At 41.7% G+C, this 11,763-nt stretch overlaps 1 protein-coding gene across 2 annotated transcripts in view; it reads right to left on the reverse strand.

Annotated features, from left to right (window-relative positions):
* The window catches only part of kdm6a (lysine (K)-specific demethylase 6A), a 72,333-nt gene extending 61,769 nt beyond the window's left edge, over positions 1–10,564 (reverse strand). For both annotated transcript variants that reach the window (XM_080753598.1, XM_080753597.1), the window contains exons 1-4: positions 10,140–10,564; positions 9,934–9,997; positions 2,472–2,580; positions 2,117–2,166 (exon numbers count right to left, since the gene is read on the reverse strand). In XM_080753598.1, coding sequence (XP_080609724.1) covers positions 2,117–2,166; positions 2,472–2,580; positions 9,934–9,997; positions 10,140–10,309 — 393 coding nt within the window. In that variant the 5' untranslated portion in view covers positions 10,310–10,564. The remainder of the gene's footprint in view (positions 1–2,116; positions 2,167–2,471; positions 2,581–9,933; positions 9,998–10,139) is intronic.
* Positions 10,565–11,763: the final 1,199 nt, after the last annotated feature.

Below are 11,763 nucleotides of genomic sequence, written 5' to 3' on the forward strand. Positions count from 1 at the left end.
TACTGAACCAACATTTCTTACAGTCCGACTGTCCTAGTAACCGTGAGAAGATCAATAAAAGCCTTTCCAAAGGTCACATAGAAAGGGCCTGAGCAAGTGCGTCAACTCAGCCCAGGGCAAAACTTCTCATCCACAGTCTGTGAACATTTGGGAGCCCATGGCCGCCATGCCCATTCACAGTCAAAGTCCAGGCACCTCTTCTATTGGCAAGACCCTAACAAGCACATGCACCCACACTGGTAGCCAGGAAATGGACAGGCTAGACAAAGAGATCTGGTAGAGACTAGAGAGTGAAAAGAGTGTATCAAGTATGTTATTTCCAGGTCCGTTAAATGGTACCGAATATGCAGCTCAGCAAATATGTAAAAGGTGAATTGATCCCAGTGCACGATGAAGGACAATTTCACGATAAATTAAAATCTCCACGATATTATGTCTTTTTATCATGATAAACAATAGCGATTATTGTCCCATCTCTAGTGTAAAACTGTCACGTTGTGCCTCATTATTTGTTCAATTCTCTCAAGTGTTTTGCTGCCTCAGAATACATCTCATCACTGTTGCTTTAAACTGTTCTGAGTCATGTCAACATTAGTGGGTTGGCTTAACAAAATTATAGAAACGAAGCGGTTAAAAGCGCCAAACTTTTCTAACTAGGGGTTTGTCATGATTCTGAATCCATTGCAAGCATTTGTTTTGCACAAAAAACTTTCCTTGGGCTAGAAATGGCCCCACAAAACGATTGTTTAGCGATGAGTCATCACTTTTCACTTTTTTGTGTGTGTGTTTTTGGGGGCCATTTCCAGCCCAAGGAAAGTTTTTTGTGCAAAACAAATGCTCGCAATGGATTCAGCATCATGACAAACCCCTAGTTAGACGCCTCACATCATACTTAAAGCAGATTTTTTTCTGGGTATTTTCCTCCTGTATAGAAAGTCGATGGGAGCCCAACTTGATATGGATAATTCTATGGGTAAACTTCAAAATAAAGTTTGTTACCCAAGGCTAAAATCCATCGTTAGGTCCTAAAGAAGCCTCAAAAAAAGTTTGACACTTTTATCCGCTTCGTTTTGATAATGTCAAAAACCAGGGTTAAGCCAACAAACACACTACATGTTGTGGAAGAGGTTAAAAGAATGACAAGGAAAAAAAAATACTTGAAGGACCAATGATTGCACTGTTTAGAAAGAAAACTGGAAAATATGCTGGTCTGCAATAAAATAAGTATTTTCAAACTTTCAAGCCTGTCATTGGTTCAATGTCTGCCCTCTGATTTTACATCTTTGCATCATTGCGTTGCATTTTTTCGTGACCATACAGATCAACACAACAAAAACAATATTTCCCTATTATATTGCAAATAATAATCCAGTTAATATAACGTGCAACAATTGCCAGAAAGTCATGAATCTAAATTAAAACATTAAAGTAAGTAAACTAAGAATCCTACTTGAGATATGTTCAAGGTTGTTATCATCACGGCCTAACCAACTGTCCAAGAATTGTGGTAAGCTTAACTTTTTTATTCCTCTGTGAGACGATTTCTCTTTGCATGTCGTCATTTCACTTACCGGTCTGAACAACTACAAAGCATGTCACTGAGGCTACAGTAGCAAAAAAGTGCACAGCACACCAGTCCTTGTGAGGTGCCGGCCAACGGGACAAGTACTAACGAAAAAAGAGTAGAGCCGCACACTCGTAGCTGCCGATGCACATTTATTAAAGACACAGAATAAGAAACCAACGTTTCGACAGACAAGCTGCCTACCCTGAAGAAGGCAGCTTGTCTGTCGAAACGTTGGTTTCTTATTCTGTGTCTTTAATAAATGTGCATCGGCAGCTACGAGTGTGCGGCTCTACTCTTTTTTCGTTACTGAGGCTACAGTACCATTGATTTATTTACAATGCATCAACATACCAAACTTGTATGACTATTTAGAAAACCATACAAATGGGACCTTAAAGTATCTGATTCACTCACTCTTAAACATGAGACCAAAGTTAACGGTCATCAAGAAGACCTATCATAGACAAGAGATCTGTACAAAAACGGGTGCTTTGAATGTGTACAGTTGAAGCAGACAAAATGCTGTTGTGCAGAGTTGACTGAACTCACCTTCCAGTAGTCAGGCTGTAAACTGTAGTACCTCTGGTATGCAGATAATGCTGAGAGAAATGAGGAGATGGAAAAAAGAACATGATACAGAAAGAGAGAAGGCAACAGAGGAAGATGGATGCAGTTAGTCACAATGTCAAATGGCCTACATATTTAAAATGAGCTGTACCTCGAGCAATGCCCAGTTTGTGTATTGCCGGGTCTCATACATAGTTTTTCAATAATCAGATATTCTATACAGTCATAAAGCACCTACTGATATGGGACAATACATTGTCTGTAGGCTGACTAGGCTCTATGTAAAAACACGATAAGTGTGCAAACTATAGACTGGGAAAAAGAGAGAGAGACTGACCTTTTGGATAGTCCTCCAGTAGGAGATTGAAGTGACCCAGCTGACAGAACATCTCTGCGTCCACTTTACCCTCTGCTTTCAGGATGAGAGCATCATAGGAGCCGACAGCCTAGAAGAGGGTAAACGGCATAGAGGGGTTAAAGTAGGGTGAGCATATTTTCAACCCCCGAAACCGGGACCCTTAAATGAATGTGCACATTCACAACACGTAAAACATTAACACTACCGGTGCCAATCTCGTCCAGGAACATAAGGGGCGCGCGCAGGGGGGGAGTGGCTCGCCACCGCCCCGTTATCTCGTCCAGAGACGAGTTACCTGGTTACCATGGTTACCAGGTAAACAGGCGCTGCTGCGGCCGCTGGTGTGCGAAACAACATATTCCATGATGCAACTCGGCCACCAGCATATCTGCATTGGCTCCTATTGCTGATGCAAAGAAACGGCTTTATCTCGGAATCTACTTCCACAAACCGCTTTTTTCACAGCGACACTGGGCCTTGACGATCAGCCGCGGTTAGGATTTTAGTTTCGGGAAAGAAAGTAAACAAACTGTTGTCCATTTTAAAATCATCAATTTCCACAACATGGACATGATCATGGCTTCAGGGGCTCTTCAAAATAAAGCGTAAGTGAATGGCGGCACACTGCAGCCAAATGAGTACCAAAATCAGTGGATTTTCTGTGGTCCGGGGTTTTCTTAATAATTAGGCTCAGAAAAGTGAAATGATTGGCCCCCGGACCTTGATGTCACAGTCCCTTAATCCCAGGAATAGAGTTCCCCAATGAGTTTGTGTCACCAGTACATTTGGAGAGGCTGCGTTGCAATAAACAGGACAGTCTAGCAACATTCAAATACTCCCCTTTATACTAACTTTATATAATGTGTCCAACTAGGTTAATTACCGTGTTTTATATGCATTTTAGTCTGGTGTTCTTGTCTCGTTATGCGTTGTTGATGCATTGTTTGTAATGTCTTTTATTTAAAAAAAACAATAATGTTAAAAAAAAAACTTTTTTCGTTTGAAGGACGATGAAGACTTTAATATTTTTTTAAAAACAGCATGTCATGACGAGACCTTTAATGTTTTCTGATTGGTTGTGTGTGATAAACATGCTAAACATCTGAGGAACAGTGAACACAGACATAAATATGGCAAAAACGTGGCCGATTTTGGCAGTAAATGTTCATAACACGTCCTCCTTTTCTGAAAAAGAAAATATATATATATATATTTGCAGTTAGAGAAGTCCGATGAAAATATATATATATATATTTGCAGTTAGAGAAGTCCGATATTATCAACCGATAAACATAAAAATGTAATATTGGAAAATATCGGTATCTGTTTTTATTTAGCCGACAAGTCCAACAAGAAACACATGTGACGTGCTTAATGATTTTACAGGAACTTTTCCTCCACTTCCTGACTTTCAGTGTTTGACAAAACATTATCAATCGCTTATATAAAAATACATCTGTATTTTGTGCACTTTTTCATCTCTGCCAAATGTGCCAATGCATTTCTACAACTTGAACGTACCTTCATCAAATATTAAATTATTGTTATTCAAAAGATGGAGATTTATAAAGACGGATTAAGGCCTAAGGCTAAGTGATTGCTCCGTCAGAATGACGTTTAAGCAAGGTTATGTGGCAGAATGGTACATTTCTTAACGTATTAAAGTTATAGGTTGTACAATAACTATAAATGATGGGAATGAATGTATAAATAAGGCCTGGGTTGAAAATAGGGATGTGAAAAAAAAATCGAAAATCGACTCGAAAATCGACTCATGCTCACCGCGACTCAAAAAGTATGAGTCGAAAAATCGAAAAAAGTTTTTTATTTTATTTGTATTTTTTATTATTATTTTTTTCAAAAGTTTTTCCCCCAAAAATGTTTTAATCGCTTGTTCGTTATAAGCGTCAATGTTTTCCAAATGTGAGAGGACCGGTGTGTGTGTGTGTGTGTGTGTGTGTGTGTGTGTGTGTGTGTGTGTGTGTGTGTGTGTCGGGGACGAGTGAATGTCTGTGTTGCATGCATGAGATCGCAGATTCGCATGCATGCGGCGCTGGTCAGGTCCGCGGACTACTGGTTGAGAAACAATAGCTGGTCTGTTCGTGTGCCGCGTCATAGCAGTGCGCGCTGACTGGATGTGTTGTTTACCTCCTGCCTTCTTTTGCATGCATGCTTGACACGAAAGCTCGCTTATTTAATGGCAACGTCGCCTTGTGTGCAGTGATTTTGTCAAGATTGACAATAAAACACAACACAAAATAAATACACTACTAGCCGTTAATGCGACACACCCGTGGACACGGACGGGGAGGGAGTGCGAGCCAGCGAGGCAGACCAAATAAAGCTCCACATTTGATACACAACGGAACGGTTCCATGGACTTTCACTCCGCTTCTAGTCTATAGAGAACAGACTCCATGCTAACGCAATGAAGAGCAATTGTTTATTAGAATTATTATTAGGGCTTTGATGCAAGTTCTGGCGGGTGCTGCTGCAAGTTGTGTTGCTTAAAGTAATGCGCCGCTGTGGTCTCCTGTCTCCTCGCAGCTGCAGCTTAGTATTAGTATAGCGGGGGAGAAAAAAAGTGAAAAAAGTCGATCGACGCGTCGATTTTCGGCCGCGACGCGTCGATTCGCAAATAATGCGTCGATTAACATCCCTAGTTGAAAATCAATTAAACGAAAAGATCACCAGTCCAGCTCCAGCACTTCAAGTCCTTGTAGGATATTGTGTTATATAGCACAGGCAGACAGCATAACATACACGTTTTAGTGTGAGCCTTGCTCATGTAATTTTGCAGTTACTTCGAAAAACAATTACCCTTTCCTTTAAGGGATCAACATAGGCTAATCCATTATGTGCTTTCTTTGTTGGAGATCAGCCAGGGACAAATGGCTCAATTAAATACCATTTCATGAAGAGCCTAGAGGTCCTAGTGTCAATCCTGGTAACTCAACCAGTTATTTCAACATAGTGTGTCTACCAAATTTCAATGTTATGGCTTTGAATCAATCCATCTCAATGCAGAAATGGGTGGTAAAAAAAAGTATATATATATATATATAACATGTCAAATCTATCTGCTTTAGCGTAACATTATTACATCCATTACCTGAGGTAGAGGTTAATGGCAGAACATTAACCTCTGAGTTAAGGGATTTTGACAAAAACTGTAAACTTCCATTGGATGGTTTCCTTCCCATCCTAGCTTGTTTTGCATTAGACTAGTCATTCAGAATTTAAATAACGGCTAAACAAATCACTCCATACTCCATACACGAGTACGAATATATAGATAAAGCTCTGTGTTTGAGAGTGGTGAAAGAGATGGAACAAGAACTTAAAATGTTAGAAATTTTGACTAATGTTACCAAGGCAGAACTATAGAATAAGTCAAGACATTAATTTGATGGGCAGGGAACACAAGCTCCTCCAATGTACAGTAGCAGACAACTCTGAGTCAGTACTAAGTAGGTTTATTTTCTGCTGACTGGAGCACCATCTTCAAGCAATCGTGGCGTGGGCCATGTTTGTTAAGCTTGCTCAGCTACTGCATGTCATTCCCGGGGGTGATTAGAAGGACACTGTGTCAACTGCATTCAAATTAATTCCCAATAAATGTATGGAGATAATGATAGGAGGACTAGGAGTTAAGTCTAACTGGACAAAAAAAATCAGCTGTTAGTAAGACCTTAGCGTTAGATAGATCTAGTAAAAGAACCTTTCATCATTGAAGAGTGATCGTACATATGTTATACCTAAAACGGGAGTCGCTCTCCATTCCGACATGTCGCCACTCCGAAATTGACTTCTAATTGTCGGAGTGGCGACACTCCCATAGGGGTTAAGTTTAGGGTTAGGGTTAGAGATAGGGTTAGTGTCGGAATGGAGACATGTCGGAAAGGAGACATGTCAGAGTGGCGGGATGCACCCTCACAAAACATGTACATTGCTTGAAGGAACTCAAGTGAGCTTCTTTGATAGGACAGTGTAGTAGACTGACAGGAAATGGGGAGAGAGATGGAGTGTGACACGCAATAAAGGTCATCGGGATCGGGACTCGAACCCGCGACACGCTGTCAGGCATCAGAGCCTATGTGGTATGCACCTGGACCGGTAGGCCCAAGTGAGCTTTTTGAGCGGTGGTCACACCACTCCTAAGCGTGAGTGTGTGTAGTAGGTTTGTTACTATCTATGCATGTCTGTATTAGGGCTGTCTTCGACTCAGGATTTATCAAGTCGATTCGAGTCGCGGGGGTTAATCCGACGCGTCGACGAATCGTTTATGTGTAAAAAAATAAAAAAAAGTTGTGCTTTAATGACTGGAGAGGAGGCGCGACCACGACGCATTGATAGAGTACCGGTACAACAGCTGTTGTAAACCACTATGATTGGTGGATTCTCTGCTTTGAAAACTGCCTGGTTGTAATGATTGTATGCCTCTCCAAGGCTAAAGGAACAGGGCTAAAGCGCTAGCATGCTAACGATTTAGCCCTGTTCCTTCAGGAGGAAAAACAACACAAGCGCTAGCATGCTAACGATTTAGCCCTGTTCCTTCAGGAGGAAAAACAACACCAAAGTAGGCTAAAAGGTAACAATAATGTAACATCACTGCGTCGATGCAGAGCGGCACACGGCTGCATCACAATGCAAGCAAATTGTCATAATCTAAAACTTTTTAAGAAGTCCTCTACTCCACCGCAGTCCTCTGCCTTAGACCACCACCACAGAGCCACACTCAGCGACAGTGAGTGAAAGTGAAAGCGCATCGTGCTGCTGCTTCTTGGTCAGCTTTAACAAGTAGAATAACAACAAGTCGACGCATTTCCTTTCAAAGCGGTTAACTTCAAAATAAGAGCACGTTGTTATATGATCAAGGCAACTTTCAAGTCACGTGAACTGGTTTTATTTTTAAGTCTAGTTGCAAGCAGTAGGAAGTATGGACTAAATAGGAAGAACATGACAGTCCAGCGCTCTCATACCGCACCGGTGTGATAAAAAATAATATATTTTTGACGGCTCGACTCAAACAATTGGCGTCGATTCCGGGGGCTTAAAACGACGCGTCGATTCGTCGAATTTTTTAAGACACCCCTAGTCTGTATGCAAGTAGCCTGCAATAACGCTGGTGACCAGTGGAGCTGTTGAGTCACACACAGACGCATGCACACGCACACCCGCACAAACCCTGAAATGAACTGCTACACACACACACACACAGGGCCACGCAGACAAACGCACTACCGCTCACTTCAAACTTGGTTTGATTTTTTTTATGAGACAGACTGTACTGGTGTTAGTAACAAAACTTTAGAGCATTATACTACATGCACATAATTCTTTTCCAGCAATTAGCCAATGAACTACGGCCACTCTAAAACAAAAAGACTTGAATAAAGAACCCAGTCATGAACAAGTCACTGGGATGTGAAATCGTGCTGCTTGCCCATGCCCATACTATGAAGTTGGATCAGCACAGGCCCACACAACACATTCTACAGAGCACTCTACAGCCAGGGACACGGTATGATCAAGACCTATGAATAATACCCTCAAGGGTCATTGTTAATAAATAAGTCAGTGGTAACCTGCAATATCTAGGTTTGCATGACATCATAATGATATTATAGTACTCCAGTCTCATAAATCTGGAGCAACTTTCAGAAACAGAAAATAGCAAAGATTAAAAATACATAGATTCAATATATGAATTTAGTCCAGAGTGAGGAGAATCCTGTTGTTGATAAGAGGGCTGATAGATGTCTGACCCATGAGAAAAGATCTTGTGAGGGAAAACAAAACCCATTTATGAAAGGCTTGACTTAAATGTGTTGTTCTAGCAATAGAGCATGCAGGACACAGCAGCACCAGAATAACCCAATGCAAAACTGACTCGGAGCAGGACTAGGCCAGGGCTGAAAGTACGCCCCAACAACAATGAACCAGGCTAAAGCCACAACTCCAAATATAACGAGAAGCAAGCCACATGTTGATGTCACGTACACTGAACAGACGTAGTTTTACACATAAGACCCGTTCTAAACGTCATAGCAACTTTGGGCACAAAATGACATTTGCAACGTCTAGTCAGTCTCTCAGTGAAATACTTTTATGTAACCGTTTTTGGATATTTTAGACCAGACATCGTTAGTTTCGTCTTTTTGTCTTCCTTTACGTGTGCGGACTGGCTAGCCTAGCGGTGGCAGCTATCTAGTAGCTAGCTAACTAGGCTAGGTATTTTTCTGCCTACCCCGCCATCTTGGGCCGAGCTAAGCAGCCATTATTTTTGCTAACCTACAACTAAAAGCGCTCGTTTGTTTATCAGACCATTGGCAATGGTATTTATTCAGCGTCACTTGGTTAATGTTGGCGACGTGTTCGTTAAAATTGAGCAAAACTGCGGGACAGTTGGGCTTAATTTACAGTTCGTCGCGCGAGACGAGTCGTTCCGTCAGTGTTGTCGAATGTCGACAAAAATGACGTATTTTCAACTAGAAAAGTAGCGACGCGTCAACACATTTTACCGCTTGAAAATACGTTATTTTTTTTGTCAAGCGAGAAGGGCCCGTGCGACTAGTTTAAATGCAGCAGAGTGGGCTGACGTACGAGCGAAAACTCTGGCCGTCGTATTGTCGCTTGGACTCAGAGGGGATGAACAGATGGCACCGGTGGAACAAACAGTCCCGTGCCAGTGCAATTTAATTGTCGCCTTCCCAACATTGTCAAAGAAATTATACAATCACTCCAATTCAGAATGTTCAGTAATACGTCCGCGTGCTACAAGTACAAATATATTGTTCCTTGTATATAGATATTTAGTTACTTTCTCATTTAGAAAGAGTCGTTGGGTTATAATGGCTGCTTCAATAGTTAAAACAAATGTAGCAAGCACAATAATATGTAAAATCGACTTCCTCGGTTACGATTATCACGAAAGGTCATGCTGATTATAGTAGACATTGCAGATGACGTTTCATTTTAGAAGTCGATACATTGTTTGTTATCACCCTCACGGTGCTCACTGCTCACCCAACTCGTTGCCTGTACGGCACCTGGTGCCACTACTAGTGAATTAAACAGGGTGGGGATTATTTTCGTTTTGCCATTTAATTTATATATGGACTATAAGTGCCAGCCTTTATCTAATTAATTAGTGTGTATACTGAAACAATACAGAGACTACGACACAATTGTAACGCTACCCACTGCCAATGCACAGGTTACTTTGCCCAATGCATCGATCATCTACAGCAGTTCTACTGCCAAAGCAATCCGTCTGATTCAGCATGAAAGTTGGTGAAATTGGTGCTTGTGTATAATGTGGTGGCCAGGCATAACTAGCATGCCGTTGAGCGGTCTGTACCACTCATTCCGGGTGGGATTTGCACAAATCAGAGGAGATAACGGAGAGCTGCGACTGTGATCCTATTCAGTGGCATACCTTTAACAGCAAGGCCTTCGTTCTGGCGCCATCTTCATGAAGCCTCTGAAATCCAAACAGTGAACTGCAAGTAGAGGACAGACAACACAGGCGGTTCCGTATTACTTGAGGGGGCATTCGTTAAAATGTTTTAAACTGCGGCGTGGGAGAAATACAATACATAAAAAATAGAACGGGTAGACCGCTTGGATTACGTATAATCTAACCTGTCAATTCCGGCCAAGCTCTCTCTCTCTTGCGCTGTTAGCTTTGGAAAGTCCTCTTCGATTTCATTCGCTTTTCCCGACGCCATTTTCTTCTCCTCATCACCAGCAGCGCCGAGACTCCGGGCAGCGGCGGAGGCAGCGGCGGTGAGCGACACTCCGCACGATTTCATGGAAACGGAACGGGGCAACGGCCGACGACGAGCTCCACCAAAATGCAAAAACAACCAAAGTGCAGCAGCACCTTATCCAGGACTGAAGTGGGGCGTAGCGTTAATTGTTGCCAAATCCTCAAGGAAATGATCCCTTCAAATTATCTTCCACACACCTCATTGTACACCAAAACATAGCGTGTATTCCAATGCCAACGTATGCATGAAGTTGATGGAAAGTTGGGTTTTTACGATGGGGCGTTATTTGATAATGTCGCAAACTTCCCCAACCATCAGCTCAAAGTTGTTGTAATTGTGTCACATAGGCAAACGCACGCCGCCACCGTCGGCACGCCCTCTGGCTTCGTCCGACCAATGAGCGACTATCGTGTGGAGTCACGTGACTGATTTGTCTTGAGTGTTTATTGCACGCGCGCGAGCACGCGCGCGCACACACACACACACATACGCACACCAAGGAGGAGGGACATCGAGATCTACCTCAAACACTGCGATTGGTTCTTCCTTTCTGTTATGATTACGTAACTGTGCTTTGGAGCAGCTCATTGGTCTAAGTAACAGTCACTTACAGTATTTGCCTTTGGGAGGAAAGGGCTGTCAAGGATTACATTTGCAATTTAACAGATCTGCAAACCCACAGTTGCGTTTGTTTACACCTCATTTGCAGAATATGCAGTTATATCGTTTTTATATGTAATATATTTTAAATGACCCTTATTTGGATTTTTAGAGGATTTCTGTGTTATGGTTTATCAATTGGCAAACTGTTTCACTAGTTACATTTGGTTATTTATTATACGCCTACTCCTTGCAGAATGCAGAATGTTTCAATTTATTTTAGAAAACATGTATTTTTATTTTTATTTGTTATCAACTCCAATGCTATACCATTGTTTCTGCCTTATGTGATTAAATACATTACAGAAGCCCCCTGTGTTTGCTTTTCTGCTTGATCACTCATATAATGATTTGTATTCAACATAGTAAGATGTTTGTTATGTTAAGAGGTATGTATGTCTGGTGGATGCACATGTCACAACATTTGTTCCATGCTAATTCTTCAGATGGTGAGAGATTTTATGAAGAAAACCAGAGGTCACTCTCTAGTTTGATTGGAGTACCAGAAACCATACTGCCAGAGACTACTGGGCTGTAAATCTGCCATGGCTGTCAGACCATCAGGAATTGATAGAGACTGTCACCCTGCTTGGACAGGCAGGGATGAAATATGAGACATAAAAAGGATCAAATCAAGCACCATGCCTAACTGAATAAATACAGTATGGCAGTCACCGCCCCCAAAATGACTCAGACTCCAGTTGAATATGATCCAAATGTCTGTTTTTAACTTGAGTTAAATTCATTTAAGTAAATTAGCTATTTCTTAAGAGGAGTACATTGAAACATACCGTAGGTATATCCCTTGTCAGTGGAAATGCATGATATATAGGGAC

Source organism: Nannobrachium achirus, assembly GCF_963921795.1.
Source record: "Nannobrachium achirus genome assembly, chromosome: 22".
Lineage (NCBI taxonomy): Eukaryota > Metazoa > Chordata > Actinopteri > Myctophiformes > Myctophidae > Nannobrachium > Nannobrachium achirus.